General features: G+C 40.4%; 1 protein-coding gene across 1 annotated transcript in view; it reads left to right on the plus strand.

The window, feature by feature from the left end:
- Positions 1-4,672: 4,672 nt before the first annotated feature.
- The window catches only part of quo (quattro), a gene marked incomplete at its 3' end in the record, with an annotated part of 38,574 nt that continues 21,771 nt past the window's right edge, over positions 4,673-21,475 (plus strand). The window contains 1 exon segment of the mRNA XM_037678603.1: positions 4,673-4,935. Within this exon segment, the coding sequence (XP_037534531.1) occupies positions 4,933-4,935 (3 nt within the window).

Below are 21,475 nucleotides of genomic sequence, written 5' to 3' on the forward strand. Positions count from 1 at the left end.
TTGGTTCTAAATATGATTTGGGACACATGAGAATTGCATAAAATGGGATGTAAACTTATTGTCAATGCTTAATGTTTTAGTAAGGAACAGATATGTTTATAGAATGACAGCTTGTTATTGAAGGGATGTGTTTTCGTCCCTGTAGGATTTCCTCACTGTATTAGAATGTGATTTCTCATTTAAAAAAACCTCAGTGGGAATCAATGTGTTAAAGTGGGACAGATGGAAAGCAATTAAAAAAGTTGGAAGGGCATCTGCCTCGTCTTTTATTAGCTGTAAAAACTGAGCGTGTTATATGGAGCTCAAAAGACTGATGGGTTTACAATTACTTAGGAAATGAACAGCTAGAACATTTAAGGCCAAAACTGATCCGACAGTGTCACCTGAATGCAAAACGAACATCAAGCAGAGACAAATGCAAACATGCAAAGCCCCAGTGACATCTGGAATGTAGCCGTGGAGCAGCTCGTGCTTTCTAACAGTGTTCAAGCATGCCTGAAATCTACTTTTACAGAACCCCACGTCCTCCAAACACATCTGCAGCGTGGACAGATTTGAAAGAGAGGACCTGGTTTCCTCTTTTTATTAAAAGAACAAAAATGTCAGATCACAAGCTCTTGGTCCACCCCTCCACCTCCCACACCCGTTAATCTTGACATGCAAGAGGCCAGCAGGAAATTATGTCACAGTCGGCAGGAGCAGATCACCAGACACTGATAAGGGTGCTGATCCTGAGAAAGCATAACGAGGCGAGACAGATCCCCTGTTTGTACTCTCCTTCAGACTTTCATCTTGTCCCATCGAGATATGAGCGATGACGTTTATACGCTGCCCAGACATTCATTCCTTAGAAAGAACACTTCTTATGAAGGCCACTGGGACATCTATTAAACATCCAGCTGCCTTCCGAAGCCAGCAAACACTCCCTACACCTCTACCCTCCTGTGCTGGATGTAAACAACCTGTAGCCATAAAGCTAATTAAAGAAGCCCCACAGAGAAAAAAATGTATTCAAGTAATTGATCCAAGAAGTGATGCTGCGGTTTGATTTGTAAGAAGCAAGTTGGTGTGTTCCCACCATTTTATTGCAGGCTGAGATATGTACTCACAGCCTGACTCATGTTTTATAGACAATCAAAGCTGGATGTTGCTGTGTCTAAGTCTGCATGTGGGCCAATGCTGCTTTGAAGTGAATCATGCTAAATGCACTCGCCCTGCGGCTTGATCTCTGATGGGGGAGGATTAGATGAGGAAATTAATACAGAGCTAGGTTGTGTGTTTTTGTATAGAAATGTTTATGAATGTGTTTATGTCTGAGTGATCAAATGTGGACAACGTACATATTTACATGGGTGCTTAACAAACCGGCATGGGTGTGTGCTGCAGGTTTCCTGTGGGGCGATATTTCTGGTGTAAAGCTTCATCTCTTTGTTTATTTCTCTGTCTGGTTATGTCTGGTTCGCTGTGTGCATGCTTGTTATGCCTCTCAAATCTTCTCATTCACTGATTCATCCAGCAAAGATGTGTCTCCTGCTGCTTCGGATGGATAGCCCATCTGGATTTCATGTAAGGCTGAGGAGGAGGCAGAAGGGAGGGGGACAAAACTGAGCGTTGACCCACTGTGGCCGGCTTTCATCCTGGAGGGAAGGCAGCCTCGATTGTTCTCGACTTTGACTGCTAGCCAAAACTTAGGGTTTATCACAGATGTAAAAAAAAAACAAGTTCAAATGAAGCAAACAATTAAGCAAGAGTGCTCAGATCATTTCTGGGAAGCTATTCAAGCTGTATTTGGGCCAAGGTATTTGCCCAGCAGGATTAAAGGCCCAAATCAATTTGGTCACTCAGCAAAATTCACATTGGCTAATGCATATTTATTTGTGGGGTTTATAGGCTTACTTGGAGCCAAAAGAAGCTGCAATTAACTAACTGAACAGTATACCTATACGCCAGCACCAAACAGAAATAAATTTAGGATTGTTGGCTAAATGAACCCTGGTCAACAGTTTAAAAGCATAAGCAACCATCCATCCATTATCTTCTGCTTATTCCGAGGTCGGGTTGCAAGGGCAGCCGCTTGAGCAGGGAGGCCCAGACCTCTCTTTCCACGGCCACCTCTCCTAGCTCTTCAGGAGAGTCCAGCTACCCTGCTGAGGAAACTCATTTCAATTGCCTGTATCCACGATCTCATTCTTTCGGTCACTACCCAGAGTTCATTGCCACAAGTGCGGGTAGGAGCATAGACTGACATGTAAACAGAGCGCTTTGCTTTACAGCTCAGCTCCCTCTTCACCACAATGGACTGCACCAGTTCAGGGCCTTCCCATTGCTGGTGCCCATCCCCACTCAGCCTGGTGTGTGGGACCATCATGTTTGAGGTTTCAAGCAGACTACTTCGAGGTGCTGATTTTGATATAAGCAGACAGCAGTCGTCAATGGGTCAGCGGAGCTAGGTCACTGGATGACCCTCCAAACTGCAAACTACATCTGAACCTTCACTTCCTCATCGTGTTGACGGATGGCGCCACAAGGAATAAACGCATTCACGGAGCGATATCTGAGATGATGGTGCAGCATTGCTACACCGGGACTTACAGTATAAGCCATGCTGGGAAAAGCTACATAAACAGAAATCCAATTAAAGAACAATTAAGGACCACAATGGGAGGAGTGGCTCAAACACAATGACCAGTTACGATCCCACTTACTTTGCATTGACGATCCTGCTCACAGAGCGGGGAAACAAGATCAGAGCTGAAAGGAGTCGCACTTATCAATGGCAAAGCGACTAGTAAATGAATTATATGTATAGTGCCTTTCTATCCAATCAGGCTACTCAAAGTGCTTTACAACTTAATCTGTGCCCTCATTAATCCATTCACACACAAAGAGCTACATCTACTACATATCTGCAAAGCTAATCTGATTAAATTATGCTATAGAGACTAATCGGTGCTTTAGATCATATTTGTACACAGATGGCATTCAGTGTCTTGATCAGGACACTTTGACACATTGGTGGAATTGAACCCCCAACTCTCTTATTGGTGGATGCTCTGACCATTCAACCACACATACTCCATCAAAAGTCAGTCTCATCAAAGCTTCAACCTGAAAATTGCTCTTCTCTTTTTTCTGCAACAGAGTTATGGGGGCCGAGATGGTGTGCTTGGGACCCGAAAGTCCCAGGTTCGATCCCTGGTCACTGCATACCACGTGGTGTCTCTGGGCAGCACACCTCATCCCCAAAATGCCCCCCGGGCGCTTTCAATAGCTGCCCACTGCACCACCCGGTGGTGTTTGTGTTAAATGCAGAGACTAATTTTGCCATTGTATGGAAACATAGTGATGACATTATTAATATTATTATCATGTCTCCTGGTAAGATTGCACATGCAGTTTCCTAAACCACTACAAAACTGACCTCACCCTGACCTTTGTTGTTATTTTATATGGCTCTTGCAGAGTTCCAAATTGTTTCACAACCGCTGGAAGAGTCCAAGAAAAAAAACTTGCCAGACTTTTGTATTGCTTTGAGAACCACATTGCAATCGATGTGAAAAGGGATGAAGCCGATACTGAAGCAAACAGAAGAACCAGATTACATTTTAAGAAAAACGCACACAAGCTACACGTTGAAAAAAGGATTAGTGGGGTCTTCTCTTAATGGAAGCAAGCCATGTCAGGAATATTGTACAGACTGCAGAGGGGAGCTGAGGAGAAGGTTTCTTTCAATATTTCCAGTAAAAACCTGATCTGACTGAATTAAAGAAACGTGTGCTCTGTGTTGTCTCCTCGTGGTGAAGATATTCCCAGACTTCCTTGTAATTTCTGGAATTTCAGTGAATAAACAAGCTGAGGTGGAGACCAGCTGTTAGCTGCTTGTCTAAACCTCCAGGGTCACATGGATTCTCAGGTCCTCAGCCGGCAGAAATAAACCCTGCCCTGTCAATCTTTATCCTGAAGGAATGCCACAATAATGAATCTCGTTTCCTGCAGCACGTCCTGGGATTCATTTTCCTGCACGCCCTCTCTGCACTTTTCATTTTCAGACCTCATGTAAACAAAGTTTCAGAAGATATAGTCATTCTTGTGATCTTCTGTGCAGGTTTACTGACCACTGCAGGGAATCCCTCAGTTTGTGCTTTTGACTTGAGTGAAACTCTTGGGCAGTCTTCCGGAAGGTAATTGCTGAAGAGAGGAAATGAGAGAGCCTGGAGCAGACGAGGGAAGTCTATGAAGTAAAAGAAGCAAGAAGAAAGACTGACTTAAACTTCTGAAAGCTCCCAGTGATTAAAAAAGGGAGAAAGAAAGGGGCTGAAAATGAGGGGCTGGGGTTTGTGCAGCCAAAAACACTGCGCGTGCGTCTTCGTGAGCTGTTTATGGTGGAATGAGATGTAGAAATGTTGGGATTGTTGCATGGAGTACAGCAACAGACAGAGCACAGCGAGGGAGTGTGTGAGTGAGTGCTTTGTGTTTTCAGATTGTGACATATTGTTGTGTTTGTGGGTGTGCTGGAGAGAGGGAGGAAGCAAAGAAGCTCTGAAAAGCCTGGAGGGGGATTTTCCTCTGAAAGGGAACGCTTTTCTCCTCCCCCCCTTCACACAAGTTCTCCCTCCCCTTTTTTCTCTACCCCCCCACCCTCCCAAACACTCAGAGGAACCAGAAAGAAAAGTAAAAGAGGAGCTGAAGGATCAACAGGCAGCTTGACGATGCGTGTGTGTCTCTGTGTGCAACATGCTCGACGTTTGTAAGGAATGGATCTGACTTCTCTGTGGAGACAACCGGCTGTCATGATGGACCTGGGGAGCCTCTGCTGTTGATACACTGAACATGGCAAAGGCTCATACAGCCAGGTGGTGCTGTCTAGAGAGGATCAACAACAGCAAAAAATGAAAAATACTTCTGCCTGGTAGAGGAGAAACTCCTTGAAATATGGTAAAGTACTGTCTCAGTTCGTCTCCTGTGTGTGCTCTCTGTCCATTGTTGCCTAAAGGCTCAAGTGTCCAGCTGCTCCACTGACCTACTCCAGCTCAGGACTTGTGTTTTTTGCTTGCTTTCTCTCCCTTGCGGCTTTCCCCTAACCATGTGTGGGTGAAGTTATGAACCATAATATGACGTTTACCCACTCAGATCCAGAATGAAACGAGAAACGAGTACTCCACATTTAGCTTTTTCCTTCTATTGCTCAACGCTGTTTCTTGTTCTGCCTTTATGAAACTTTATCTTAAAGATAAAGTGATAATGTAACTTTTCAAAAAACCAACAACAATAATTTGTGAGCACACTTGTTGGGACAGCTTCACAGCACTTCACAGCTTCTTTGATGACACAATGAGGCACATTGTCTTTTGTTTGAAGCCATCAATTGTCTTAATCTATTGGATTGAGACAGAATTTGTGTATATAATGCACCTGCTTTAGTGAATCAAGGCTGTTTATGTGAATGCAAGATCTGACGGTTTTGCATGTAGGCATAACGCATTCTCCATATATCTGGGTCTTTAAACAGTTGAAACCACAGTGTTTTTAATGACAGGAGAGGACTGCTCTGATCCAAGTTGCAGACGATGCAAGTACGGCTCAAGATGGAGAAAGGAAAGAATGATGGGGAATGAATTTGGTTGAATGTTGTGGCTGCTGCTTGATGACTTTGATCAAGTAACAGCTAACTTTCATTGAGTGAAGGAGCACAACTTCTGTATAAAAGCAGGAGAAATTGTAAAAACCTGGATATTCTTGGATTATTGAGCATGGACTTTATTGGTCAGGATAAATTTTGCTTTCTGAAAATACAAAAAAAGCCAGAAGTATAAGATCTGCCTGCAGGAAAGCAGGAGTGAAAGATGCTTGAAGAAGTCCAAACATGGCTGATCATCATGACTTGTATTGTGCTTCCCTTGCTGCTGCACACTTGTTTAACCAGCTTTTACAGACTGTTTGTTTTACTTAAAACATGAGTGATGTTTTCCTCTGCGACCACCCCGACTTACAGTCAACTGAGCCTGGAGTCCAAATGATCTGATTACTGCGCTGTGCAAAGACCAGGAGGTTCTGTCTCAGCAAAACCCAGACCCACTGAACCCATTGTATTTGCTTTTAGTTACTGTGTGACGACAAACATGAGTCACTCATTCACCAGCAAGGTCAAGAACTTTCTTCACAAAGTCTCAGACTTTGAATCGTGTTTTCTTTCTGTGAACACAGAGATGATCACATTTTCTGTTGCACCGTTCAAAGTAGATTTCAATTTGTGTAAAATTCAAAGTGTGCATGAAGCACCACTCTTGGGTTTGCATTTGCTCTCATCTCGCCAAATATGTATTTGACAAATGCAAAATGGTGAAAAAACAACAACATTTTTTATGTCTTTTAATTAAAAATAAACTTCTGTAGTTTTTTTAGACGCAGTGGTTCCCAACTCTGGTCCTTGAGGAACACCATCCTGCATGTTTTAGTTGTTGCTCTGCTCCAACACACCTGATTCAGGGGTTTAATTACTTCCTCAAGTTCTGCAGAAGCCTGTTAATCACTTTTTCATTCAAATCATGTGTGATGGAGCAGATAAACAACTAAAACATTCAGGATGGTGTCCCTCAGGGTCTAGGGTTGGGAACTATTTAGTTTAATGATCCACCAAATGCTCTAAAAGGTTGATTAAGTTGCTTGTTTTTTGATGCAGAGTTGGTTTACTTAAAAAAAAACCATGATAATAATTGTGAGAGTAGTAAGTTAATGGAAATACTCATTAATGATCTAGTATCTACAAAACCCTTTAAGCTTTTAAGTCCAAGATATATTTTATGAAGCTGAGGGGGTTCGGTGTTAAATGTGAAATGAAATCTTTTGAGGCCAACGTAAATTGAAAAGAAGTCATAAAAGGTTCTTGTCAGAGTCTCACATTTTTATTAATTCACAAACAAATTGAATTCATTATAAAAGATGTACAGTATACAATTACTCGGGTCTTTGTGGTATTTTCTGTAATCACTCCGGAAGAGTAATGTCATCGGTGCCAAACAAACAAAGGATCCCAATGAGTTAGCAGAGCATGAGTACTGTTAGCCTGCGGGCGAAATGGTTCAGGGTGTTGCAAATAATTGAAAACTGACCCAAATCTACAGCAGGTGTTTCATTCGTCACCTTCCTGAATGAAAGACGAGACAGTTCATCTGATTTGGTTACTTTCACTCTGCCATGAAAATACATCCCAAAGTTGGGTGACCTATTATCCATTATATTACTGGTTCCTATTATTCTCCTGTTTTTAACAACAGGCAAGATTGTTCCAAACACAACCAGCCTATATATTCAGTGCAATGTTGGCTACAGAAATAAAAGAGGCAAGGAAATCAACAAAATTAAAATAAAAACTATGTGACAAAGGTAGTCAATCATTTATGCTAGCGCCTCCTCACTAATTGCGATACTTAACAACAATCTCCTTCTACCTGATTTACACGGAGCATTGCCCTTTACGCTCTCGAAACAGAAATTCTGATTAATACACGGCTAAATCCACAAATTCTACATTCGAATGACCAGAACTTGGGTCAGTCTGTTTTAACCGTTCAGCGTTGCCCACCTGGTCTTTGGGCTCGTCATCCTTGTGTTCTGAACCCTCATCTAAAAATGTCTTCACTTGATTCCTGAGCTTTCAGTTGTGTGATTTAATATCCATTAGACGTACAACATATTCCAGCATTTCTTCAAGTTCTGCAAGTTTTTTTGCTTCCATTTTCACAGATAAACATTGTGAACGTAACCTCGCTTTGGGTCTTACAGCTCTTCTTTGATTTTTTTTTCTCAAATTTTACCTATAGCAAAAAGTACAGCACAACAAACATGAACAAAACAACATTAACTAGGTGTCCTATCATGTTCAAGATTCAAGACTATATATTTGTTATTCCACCACATGTGGTACATGTGGTGGAATGACATTGTGTCCACAGGGTCCCAGTTCCATCCAACAAAAGTATTAAAATGTAAAAGAAAAACATTAATAAGATCTAAGATATGAACTAAGAAAAACGTTAACTGAAAACACACTAAGCATTAGTAGCATAAAAACATTACGTCAAACAGCAGCACGAACTTGAGTCTGTGTGAGCAGATGAGCACGAATGAACACAGCAACATGAAACAGATCAGCAGCAACATGAAACAGATCAGCAGCAACATGAAACAGATCAGCAGCAACATGAAACAGATCAGCAGCAACATGATGTGATTTTTCACAGTGATTATTCTGGTTAGAGATTCATGAGTCTAACAGCCTCAGGGTAGAAGCTGTTCCTCAGTCTAGTGGTTCTACACTTAATGCTCCTCAACCTCCTTCCTGAGGGGAGCGGGGCAAAAAGTGTGTGTGCTGGGTGAGTGGGGTCCTTCATGATGCAGGTGGCCCTCTTCCTGCATCTGGAGGTGTAGATGTCTGTGATGGTGCGGAGACTGACTCCAACATCTTCTGTGCAGCCTTCACCACTCTCTGCAAAGCTTTTCTTTCTGCAGCTGTGCAGCCTCCATGCCACACGTTGATGCTGGAGCACAGGATGCTCTCCACTGCACACCTGTAGAAGGAGGTGAGGACTGAGCTTTCCAGACCAGCTCACCTCAGCCGTCTGAGGAAGTAGAGTCTCTGATGAGCTTTCTTGATCAGGCTGGTGGTGTTGTTGCTCCAGCTGAGGTTGTCATTCATGTGTACACCCAAGTTCCTTCTGAAGTCCACGACCATCTCCTTCGTCTTCTTCACATTGATGTGAAGGTTGTTCTTCCTGCACCAGCTCTCCAGGTGTTCCACCTCCTGCCTGAGTCCTAGCTGGACTCATCATTGTTTGTGATGCATCCCACCACCGCTGTATCATCTGCAAACTTTACAATGTGACAGCCTGGATGGGTAGCTGCACAATCATACGTGAGCAGAGTGAACAGAGTGAACAGAAACATGTGAACATGTTCTAGCACAGCTAACATGTTCTAACAGTGAACATGTATCATAGCAAACTGTGGTGTCGTTGCATCAACCACAGACAGTAAATGTTAACCCATTTTAAGAATTTTACTCAAAATCAAATATGACCCATGTCATTAAACCTTTAAATCAGAGACATGAGCCTCTAAAATGTTTTATGGAATTGTGTTCCTCAAAGAAAAACAAGAAAATATTCTTAAATTTGATTTTATTTGACCTTTTAATCTATAAAACATTAAATTCTTTGACTACGAAATTCATTAGATCCTAATTACTGTCAATGTACTAAATAAAGCAACCTACTTTATGTAAATGAGAGAGAACAACATTTAAAACAATCATCTGCATATCTGTATTATAGTATCAGCAATATATTATTTAAATCAAAATGAATCACTGCACTGTTTTATTTGTCAGTCACATGAGCAAAACTCAAAATCTAGTTTGATCCAAAGTGTAAATTCTGACCTCAAAAGGACTAGTTTACGTAGTTTTTAATGATTTGTAATTATTAACCGTGAACTGATCTGAATTTTTCAAGCTTGGAGTTGTTTAAAGTCAGCAGAAATCTGCTTTAGCTGTTAGCACAATGGCCCTATAATGTTGTCCCTCTGATTCTCCAAACTGATAACACCCTGACCCCTGTCTGCTGCAGGTAAGATACTGCCACTGAGAACAACTCCACAGAACCCTGTGTCAAAGCAAACTATCACTTTAGAGTCGTCAGAGCTGCAATTTTCTTTTTGACAGCATGAAGCAGTTATTAGTGAACACACCTTCAAAAACCCTTCAAAACAAGTTATGTCAAAAAGTATACTTTGCAAAAACCTTTAACAGACAGACTGGAGAGATCTAAACTGTTTTGGTTCCTTGTTCTGAATAAAAGTATGAAGTTTCAGGAGAACACACTGATTCTTTGCTCTGATTTTGTTTCTTGTTTGTGCCTTTGCTAATTATTTCTCTTACCTGTGATAGGCAAATTCTTTAGATTTTAAAAACGATATTAAATAAGGTGTATTAACACCTGTGCAGCTGAGTTCAACACATTGTTGCCAGTTTTGATCAAGACTTGTAGAAACTTGCGAGAGATATTTCATCAAAACAAAAGTTGTAGAAGCTTAAAAAAAAAAAATGCTTTCAGCTTAAACCAATAACTAAAAGCTGCCGTGGCTCTCAAACAGTTAGCTTGACTCCTCACTTCTTGAGGTGCAAACACACAATGTGGCTAAAAGAATCACCAGAGAAATAAAACGTCTCCTTTCGACTATAAAAACAGCAGCGCAAGATGTAAAAGACAAAGATTGTACAGCTGTGCACCGTTTTATCGCTGCGTTGATGTGACAAACATCTGCTTTCTGGAGCGTTTCGAACCAGATTCGTTTTAGTTTTCTTCAGTCAGGAAGTCGAAGTACGTGAGCTGTGACCTGTAATTTCATTCTGTTTATTGTCTCTGAGTAGAAGTGGGTCACACGCTGCAGACGCTCTGCAGCTCCATCTCCAAACGTATTCCCGAGAAAGATTACCGTTTGTGTTCTCCTAAAGGTGTCAGAGTTGTGTGGGTTATTCAAACACTTTTGTTTCTTTTAAAGCTTTATCAGTCACATAGCGAGGGGTATGGAGGTGCGGTGCAGATTCCAAAATGAAAACAAACTGTCCAACCGTAAATGTTTTTGCCCTTGTCTGTGTTAGCAAAATATCTCAAAAACCACCACCTGGAGTTTATTGAAAGTTTCAGGAAGGAATTGCTGTGGTCACAACACATACTCAAAGTGCTACACACTGCACAAGATCGTAAACCGTTGGAGTCAACGCTGTTTGTCTGTTAGCAAAATATCTCTTAAGCCACTAAACTGCTTACAACGAAAGCGTCAGAAAGGAATCAATAGATATAAATCCATAACTGATTACAGTTTAGAAACAATCCAGTACAAGATGGCTACCACAGCTAATCAAATGTAGCAAACCCTAAACTGGCTATAGGTTAGTAAATTTTACAAATAGTGATCTACAATGTGAAGTGGTAGTAGCTGACAGTCATCCACAGCGTATACGTAGTGTAAACATGAGGCTGTCTTCTTCTTTCGGCTGCTCCCTTTGCCACAGCGAACTAACTCGCAAGAAGACTCGGTTGTTTTTACGCCGGATGACCTTCTTGACGCAGCCACAGACCACCAAGCTACCACAGCCCTCTGTGTGGAGCAGAGAGCTGCTTTATAAGGTGCCCGGGGGAGCAGATGGTGGGGGTCAACGGTCTTGCTCAAGGGCCCAGAGTGGGGCGAATGAGGGTGGAGACAGGTGTGGGCGCGTCATGTTTTCCACCCACATTTTGATGTTGATCAAGGGAGTCGAACTGTCGACCTTCCGATCATAGTCCCACCTTCTCTAACCTCTGCGCCACCACTCCCCGTCTCATAAGATGAGCTGTTTCGTAAACTCTGGTGTGAAATTCAACAGGTGATACGGAACCCCTTCAAGGATTCTTAGTTCCTCGTGTTTTGCAAAATAAAATAAAATCCTCTGATGCAAGAGTTGTGGATGGTTCGTGTCAGGTGGGAGGGGTTTGTGTCAGGTGGGAGGAGTTTGTGTCAGGTGGGAGGGGTTTGAATGTGCGTTAAAGTTTTAATCTTTTATCCAACCAAGTCTTTTCAAGATTCGTGCGACTTAGTTCGCTGTGATGATCCCTGAGGAAGGGAGCAGCCGAAAGAAGAAAATAAATAAATAAGATTTTAAAAATCCAAGTCTTTTGAAGCATACTCGCGCTGCTGCCAGTCAGAGTAACTTCTTATCAGTTGTTGAGCAACTTGGGTTTTTTTTTACTTGTCTCATCCTGTAGTTGCAGGATGAGAAGTGAAGATATTTTCTGGAGCATTTCCATGCACTGGTTCGTTAGAGATGCAGGCATGTTTTATCAGTAAAAACACTTTTTTCCTCTTTAAGTGAAACGCCCAGAACTGCAGCTGCGAGTCAGAAATAGATTTTGTCTTTAAAAGATGACGGCGGAGATTTATGCTGGATTCTGAAACATTTGGCTCATTGTTCTGAGCACACACTTCAGGAATGACTGTATCTTTTAGTTTTGTTCAGACTCGTATCGGTTACTAAAGCACATTGTTCTTTTTGCACAAAATCAGCTCTTTTTTTTTTTTTTGTTGAGGTTACAGTTCAACGATCTCTAGAAACTAACACATTCCTTGTACAAGAAACCCTAAAGGATGCCAGTAATTCGATCCCCTTTGAGTGTTTTTAGTTGTAAAACAAATTTCAGATGGTGAATAAGTCTTTCTGCTGACTGAAGCAAGAAACAGAATGTCATCATCAAACAGAAGAGGCTGAACGTGTCGGAGGGATCGACACGTGCACACGTTTTAGATTATGACAGAGATTATGACTAATTTTGTCATTTTTATTATGACCATGATTGTTCCAAGACTCAACGTCATTTCAAATGTAGACTTGTAATCACAAAACAGTAAAATAACAAGGATTGTTCATAAAGCCTTGAAAGATTTTCTCGTACGATGCGATTTCTTATGAGAATGATTGCACATATATCAAAACTACTTGTTGGTATTTTAGTTTAGTGTCAATAAAACCTGATCAGTAATTAGTATCTTACCTGTTGTACAAACTTACTTTGGAAATATTGAATTTATTTCTGATCCAAGACCAAAAGAAGATTTCTGCTGCCACTCCAAATTTAAAATGTTTCTCAGTGGTTGATGTGAACGTCAAGAGTTTGAGTATTTTATAGCTAGTTGCTGCTAATTGTGCTGGTGAATAATCACAGAAATCCATGTAAATAACTGTAATATTTAGCTGACAATGATGCAAAAGTTTATAAACTGGACTTCACGTGAACTGCTGGGAACTTTAAGAGAATGCAATCATTTGCAGACCGTACCTAAACTCTGTTTTTCCGAACTGACACAGTTTCGGAGTTATTAGCAACAGGTAAAATACTAACTGCTCATAACATTTCCACAGAACCTCATTTCAAATGATCCATCGCTTTAAAATAAAACTCACATTAGGGTTAAACCTGGGTCTTTCGGGGGAGTGTCTAGCTTCCAAATGTGATTTTTTTTTTGCCGGATGGAGAAGAAGAATGTTCTGCAGGACAAAATATATACTTCAAGAGTTTAAAAAACTTCTGATTGTGTTTTTTGCAACTTAAAATAACAACACTGAACACTCTGAGCCAGCCTTTTGTTATGTCCTCACTGGTCAGCTTTACGACACGACTGACAAGACCATACATGCAGAAATAGGGCAGTTAGTGGCAGAGCTTAACTCGAACGTTAAATTCTGCTCTTGTTTCGGTTTTAGCCTGGAGGCAGAGTAGAAGTCCACTTCTTGTGAGGAATTGTCGAACCAATCAGAGCAGACCCATCACCAAAATGCTCTGACATGTTAAAAGCGTCTTGTTGATGTGCCTGATCACTTTCACAATCACGTTTCAGGGAGTTTACCTTTGCTAATCTTGACCTGTCCTGGCTGATGACACAAATGCGCATTGTGCTGTGACACACACTGACAGTTCGTTTAAGCCGTGGCTCAAATTCAAAGCAAAGCTACGTTTTTTTTTTTTTGGTTTGCTTGTTTGTTTGGCCAGACTGTTTCAGTGGGGTAAAACTGGCAACTCTTTGCTCAACTGCAAACTTTACAAAAATCTGTGCTGGTCAAAACAAAGAGTCAACCTTTAAAACAAGCGCCTCTTGTCCGTGCTAACATTCAGGTCAAACAGTGACCTTTGCAGGAGGCTGGAGCTGTGGCTGCACTAGACAGCAGCGAGCAGAGAGGGATTCCCCGTGTGGTGAATGTGAAGAGGCAGCGGTGGAATGTGGTCAGCTGGGCATCGATCAGAAGCAACAGTCTCTGTAAAGCTTTGGGATTTCTGCCTGACTGAATGCTACTTGGTGGCTGATTGTGGGAGTAAAATACTTTGGCAAATTCTCAGTACTGCCTACAACGAAGGATTAGAACATAATCACGTTATGTTGACTATTAAAAGATGTTTAGACAGTAACTGATGTTAGAATCAATTAGTCTGTCTTGTAACGAGTGATTTAAGCCATACTTGATGAAAACATACCATACCATTTTATTTATAGAGCACTTAAAACAGCGACAAGGCCAACCAAAGTGCTGTACAGGCAGAAAAACAGGCAACACACAAAGCAAAATATAAAATGAAGTAAATCAGAATATAGACATAAAAACGTTGCAGATAATGACTAACCAGTGTGGAGTGTACATTTAAAAACAGGTGAGAGTTGCATTTCTGTTCGCAGAGGGAGACACAGACCAGGACCACATGTACAAAATTTGCTAGTATACATAGAGATAATTTAAATTTCTTAGACTGGGTTTATGTGGAAAGATGTGAACAGTTAATATCTTACCTGTTTTAGATATTTCTTTGAGTAACTTCAATTTAGAGAAACAAGTATTATGCTACTTTGAGAAAGGATAAACCAAATTGAATTGCTGCCATCTTTAAATAACTGTATAGTAGTCCCTCGCTACTTCAAAGTTTGTTTATCGCAGACTCACTCTATCACAGTTTTTCAAAATAAGATAAGACATGACACGATCGGCTGATTGATGGATGAGCTGCATGATCGGCAGGAATTTTTATTTTAAATGAATTATTTTAAATTATGTAGCACCTGCTGCACATTTGTACAGCATAGAGCTGCAGGATAAACTTCCTGCTGCAGCTGATCAGCTGTTCTCCATGCAGAGCGGAGAAGTGGGCGTGGCCAAGAAGCTAGAAGGTGACAAAGATCAGACGAGGCAAGGAGCTGAAATCATGACATTTTGTGCTCTTCTAGAGCATTAAGAATTTAGAAACATTGTTTAGAATATTGCAAGAGTGTGGGAAGGGTTTAAAATGCCTATATATACACACACACACACACACACACATATATATATATGTATGTATATATATAAACTACTTGTACTACTATTCCTACATCGTGACTTTTCACTTATCGCGGAACTTCAGGATACAGCTGCCCCATGATAAAAAAGGGATTACTGTACAGTACATGAAGAGATCATTTAAATTTCTTTGAATGGGTTTATGTGGAAAGGTGCAAACAATATCTTACTTGTTTTAGATAATTATTTGAGTAACTTCAATTTAGAGAAACAAACCTTAATACTTGACTAACGAGATGACGGCTACTTTGATCTGGGCTAAACCAAATTGAATTGCTGCCATCTTTAAATAAGTGTAATGTCAAAACGTTCACAGAGGTTCATGTGGACTCTGTTTTATAAAGCTTTACATCACAATTTCTCTGTGCACAGGTGTTCCAGCAGAAATATTATATTATTTAATAATATTTTGATTCCTGCAGGAAGTCCTCCAGATTGTCAGGGCAGTGGGACAGCTAGCTGCTAACGCTACCAGAGCTCACAAATAAGCACAAATGTCTGCTCTGCAGTGTGAAACTGACTGCAGTGTAATGTTTTACAAAACACTGTTTGCACAGACTTCTATTAAAGTCTGCACTCTGGCTTTTATGACAATAGCAGTCCACTTTGGCCTTGGCCCTGTTCAGATAAGCGGTTAGCTCATCAGTCCAGTCATAATAAAGTATTTCTCCAAAACCAAGGTTGTTCAAAGAATTTTCAACAGCTGATAAGATACTCAATGTTCATAACTTTTTCGAACAACCTGGTTTTAAAAGTTCTGAGCTATCCCTCTGCAGCCAGGAGTTCAAAATGTGATGTGGTGAGAGGTTTCTTCACTGTAATGAGATCTGTGTGGCACTATTTGTAGATAATAAATGTTTTGTTTGCATCCATAAGTAATGCTTAGCTGGGTGTGTATGTTACAACCAAAGTTGTTTGTGTATTGAACTCTGCTAGAGCTTCGTTAACGTCAACTAATTCATCTCTTTTCATAGGAAGACTCGTCTGTGTCTAAGTTGCTCTTGATTTGTCTCAGACATATTCACGATAAACCTTTTAGACTTTATGCCTGTCGTCTGGTTCTGTCTCACGTAACAAGATACAGAAGAACTCCAGCAGTCTCCCTCCCTCCATTCATTTGGCTGACTGGAACATCTGATCTGGCTCCAGACGAGCTATGCCTAGTAAATCTCAGGAGGTTCCTTCCTCATATATTAACCACCCACAGACATGTTTTCAAGTTAGGAAAAAAATGTTGAAGTAAAAAAAGAATAGCCTGGTCATTCGTTAAGTGATGCTCTGTCAGGCAGATATCAGTTGTTAGTAGCTTATCAGCTGCGGCATCAAGCATGGAGGGTGGAGAAAAGCCTAGGTCTGACCAGTGTTATATTGTTTTTCATGCTCATAAAAAAAAATCTCTTTCTCAAAAATGTCAAACTGCTCTGAAAGAACTCTACATAAACCTCTACACGTTTGTAGCACATGGTTTGTTTAGTTTGTTGCTGTTTCCTCAACTCTTTATTACCAGGGCTTAATATGTAAACCAATCGATGCCAGAACACAGCGAGCTGACTGAGGGGGTGCAGGGGGCAGGGGGGTCCTTCCTCAGAAATTTTTTAATAAAGTACATGTGATTTCCTGCATTCTGGTGTGTTTTAATGGGTTGTTAAACATCTACGTTTACCTACATTTGTAAACACTCCGCTTCTGTCAATCATCCTACCCTCCCACTTACTTAATGGTTCTGAGCACGACTCTTCTTCGCTGAATTCACTGTTTAACTCCACATGTGAAACCTCCAGGCTCCTCCTCCATCTGTTCATGGCCGCTGCCTGTGGTCTCCAGCCTGCGTACGACCGCCTGTTAGCTCGGCATTGGGTAGAGGTGGAAATGCCTACTTGAAGGGGCAGATGATTGTATGTGACATTAAGAAGTCGTAAGTGGCTGTTGTGTTTAAAATTAGTGTTTATGTAATTATTTTTAGTTTACACATCCAGTATAAGTTTTGTTCGTTCAACGCAGTCATATTTGTTCATAACTTTATTATTAGTAAGTCTGAGAGTTACTGGATCCAAGCAAACAGTTACCAGAATGCACCCTGTCAAAATAAAAGCATTCCCGAATCCTGTTCTGGCAGGATACGGCTCAAATTAAGCCCATGTTACTCTTCTAACTGTGTGAATGTACATGTGCTCTGACTGTCATTGTCGGTTCTGATACCGCTGAATATACGAGTCCATCGGGAGCTGAGTAAACTTTTGACTGACTGGACGTGATGATGCATTCAGAAGCCTCAGCACCAACAACATTCTGGATGTGGTCTACGTTCAGCACACATACAACTGCACAGTGACAAAAATGTTGTTTGGCTGAGAAAACAGCAAAAAACTATATATATATATAAAAAAAAAAGTCATCAGTTTATATTAATTCATATAGTTAGCTAATGTGATGTTGTTTCACACCATTTTTGAGAAAGAGTACCGGTAGGTTCATATGACAAAAATAAAAAATTTAATAAATAAATTGCCCTTGTTTGGCTAGCCATTAGCATAGCATGGTTGAAGACTTCTACGTCTTCCTCCATGCTCCATGACTAATGTCAGGGCTGCAGGGTACTAACTACTGATAACTATTTGACAGAGCGTCGCTTCAGAAATGACCAGATTGTCCCTGATGGTTATAGGCTGCAGTGTTGGGTCTTGATAGAACAAACATGGTTTTAGTTTCAAAGTTCATGCTCAATAATCCAGGTAAAAAGTACAACAAGGTTAAGTCGAGTCCTCTGGACGATTTCTTTTTCAAACTGGTTTGCCCATTATGTAAAGGTGCTATTTATAAGACTGAGTTTGTTGTGGCTCCTCGTACTGATGAAGTCTTTTGGATGAAAGACGAAACGTTTCAACAAAAAGAAACCGTAAGGAGGATCTGATTTAACTTTGTTGTTATTTTAAATTGTTTTTATATTTTTTGACTCTGCAACTGTTTCATAACGGTCAGCTAAACTAGCTGACATAAAATAATGTTTATGGAAAGTTTTTTAATCAACTATTTCTGCAAAGAAAGAAGGAAAAAATATAAAACTGGTTTGAAAGAAATTATGCTTTGTTTATAGAAAGCAGGGGCTGGTGTTAATCTGACACCCCTGACAATAATCTGAGTGACTCAAGCTGATCTTTTAACTTTTTAATCTCAGTTTACATCTCATATTTCTTTTGCAACACTTTCCTCTTTGTCTGCTTAGATTTTAGTCTTTAGCTGAATGTAGTTTAGACATTTAAAGATCTGGATGTAATAACCGGACTTGAACCAAAGTTTAAAAAATACTCAACTAGAGTTTCACAGAGACTGCGTCTTGTTTTGGGATCAAACTTTTACCGTGTGTTGCTTGCTGTCAGGGAAGACGAGTCCGGCTACTTCAGAAAACTATACAAATGCGTCACGGTTATTGAAAAGTCCTCCCTTTAAAGCCCAATACTTGTGATACAATACAGGTGTTTCTAACTTAAACTGTTAAGGTTGGAAATAGTGTATTTTTAAATGGTCCTTCCTGCGGTGTCCCACAGGGCTCAATTCTTGGACACCTTTTGCTCCATCTGCTCCCTTTGGGGTCGGTCTTGAGGAAACATTGTTTCATTCAATCATTGTTATGCTGATGATTGCCAAATTTATCTGCCTTTAAAACCTAATAGCTCTTACTCCATTCACCCTCTGTTAAAATGTCTTGATGACATCAAGGCATGGTGTTTCTAACTTATCCAGCCGGGTCCCGTTTGATTAAAATTATCCTCACTTTTGTTCAGTAAACTTAATGTAGCCATTAAAAACACCTGTAGATCAATGTTAAAGTGTACTGACTGAACCAAAACACAGGCAGAGAGAGGCTGAAGTTTGCAACTCTTAGCGATGGTTTTTATTAGACTCGACTTCAGCTATAATGTTAGCTTTGAAACATAGCGTAGAACCTTAATGTCAAGGGTTGCACTGAGTCCAGAACAGCTGTGATGCATTACTAGTCAAAGGCCTGACTGAGGTATTCCGCTTTCCATTTCGCTATCTATTGTGACAGATGTGCACAATCAATAAAGGGGAAAAAATGCAATGGCTGCCCTGATGGAGAACACTGGTGCTCAAATATTGATTTTGATTTGAATCCAACTCTGGCTGCTCTTAGTTTAGCTAAATCACCATCTACCTTACTACAAATATAAATGTTAAACTTGGAAAAAAGGCAAACGTTACGACAAAGATGTAAACAAATAGCAGCTGAAATGTTCGAACATTTGTTGCCAGCGTTTTAAGGGCACAAATGCTTCTATGTCTGCCAGCTGGTCCCAGTGTTAATGGGTGGGAGGCCTTTGAAGCTGCTGCACTCGTGTTTACTTTGAGCTCCTCTGGTCCTGCTCAGGCCATCAAGCAACAACAGGAATGGGAGTCCTGCGTGGGGTCGGGAGATCAGTGTAACACAGCAGGCTACTGAGAACTGACTGTATAAATAGCACGCCTGCTGTGGATCCAAAAGAAGCTTCAATGCTTATTTTGTGTACTTTAACATGACGTTTGTACCTTTTTCTTTCATTTTAACAGAGGTGTTTTACAATTATCTTCTTGTATGTATCAGTTCCACTTTAATCTTTGAGTTTCCTTGTAAAAAAATAAATGAAATTAAACTACGGTTGTCCTCCATTCACAACTAGATCAGACTGAGACAGCAAACTTTGCAGCTCTGCTTTCTAAACGTTCATCAGACTGCTGAGCAGTTTAACGGCTGCTGTGAGTTCTGTGTTGTTGTGTATCTGCTGTGGTTTGTGGAAGATTTCATAACACTTCGCTCATCCCACAACTTTTCTTCAAATGCTACATTGAGGTTAGTTTGGTGAGTTTCACATGCCACGTTGGGATGGCTGCCATCAGTTTTCCAAGCTGAGGCTCCTTTTTTATTTTTATTGTGTGCCTCTAGATGGTTCTTCAGTCCAATTCTAGATTTACAGCTAAATACATGAAATATTATCCAGCGGTAATTTACTTTGTGTCTGCACGTCTTCACGTTTTGTTTAATGCTAACTGACATATTGCTGGACAGCTTATTAGCAAAAGTGTTTATCACCTGCCACCTTGAAGGGTGCCCAATCGTGTAATTACTCTTGTCTGCACGTGTATCAATATGGCCGCCACAGCCATTCAGCAGTGACAAACACAAAACTGAATATAACCGAGTCCGTTTTGCAGATATTGGGCTGGATTCAGGTGTGATTGTAGCTGAAAGTTATTCACAACACATGCGCCAAGTGCAACTTATTGGGTTAAATCTCTGCCTGATGGAGTCCATCTTGTCTGTTAGCAAAATATCCTATGAAGCACCAATTGGATTTTAATGAAACTCTCAGGGAGTAATAATTTAAGTTAAATCTTCAACGGATTAATTCTTGGAGTCAGCCTGATTCAAGATGGCCACCACAGCTAATTAAACTTAGTAAACACAAAAATGACTATACACAGTAATTTTAGCAGATACTGAAATAACATTTGGTGTGATGGCAGCTGAGAATCAACTTCATCACTTACGCTGAGCGCTAACACATCAACTAACACATCTGTTTTAAAATGTGGCATGCAAAGCAGAAAAAACACTTTTAGTTTGGATTTAGTTTGTTGTTATGAGTGTCAAAAACCCTTAGTTTTATAAAATCCTATGTTTATGCACTTGTCCTTTGAAATTAAACAGCACATTTTGGGACAAATGCTTAAACCGCATATTTTACAGTCAGCTGACATGCAGACAGAGTCCGAGATTAGTTTTTATTTCAGCTGCAGACTTGCATGGTCAGATGAAAAAGATCCATAAATGCAATGTTCAACACGGTGTTGAAATGTTTGGTGCTTCCACTAATCTCATCTCAGATCTCAAAACATCCCACAACTCAAAAAAAGACAGGTCGGATGGGTTCATTAGAAGTGCTTTAAAGATGCTTCCCTTTCATGTGAATCGTTTCCATGTGTTCAGCCGCTCTGCACTAATGGCCCAGCTGGTGCAGATACCTCTCGCTCACAGACACAGAGAAGATGAGTGGGAGCACAACTGAGCTTGCAGTAGAAACACGTGGACCACTTGACACCAAATGCTTTCACGGACATTTTTAAGAGCATTTGTGATCAAACGAGATGCTTCTCTGTTGCTTCAATCTGACATTGATCCTGGTTGGCTGATTAAATATCTGCAGTCTGGGGGCGGAGTCTGGCCTGAACTTAAACTTCTTGTGCAGTATAAATTCAAATTTGTATTTCTTCATTCCTTCATAAATTCACACATTTCTAAAAAAAAAAAAAAACAGAAGAAGATTGAAGATTTGTGAAAGTGTCTGTTGATATTTATTTCTGACTCAATCTTAGCACGAGAACTTTTTCCTTTCCAGGCGAGTAAAAGCTTTAAAAGTTCAGAAGGAAGTCCTGTACGCTTAGATGCTGACTTTGGTGAATCATATTCCTCTTAGTAAAAGAGTTTTCACACATATTTGGATATTTTACCCCAAATGAATATATATATATATATATATATATATATATATATATATATATATATAT

Source organism: Nematolebias whitei, chromosome 7, assembly GCF_014905685.2.
Source record: "Nematolebias whitei isolate Nwh7 chromosome 7, NemWhi1, whole genome shotgun sequence".
Lineage (NCBI taxonomy): Eukaryota > Metazoa > Chordata > Actinopteri > Cyprinodontiformes > Rivulidae > Nematolebias > Nematolebias whitei.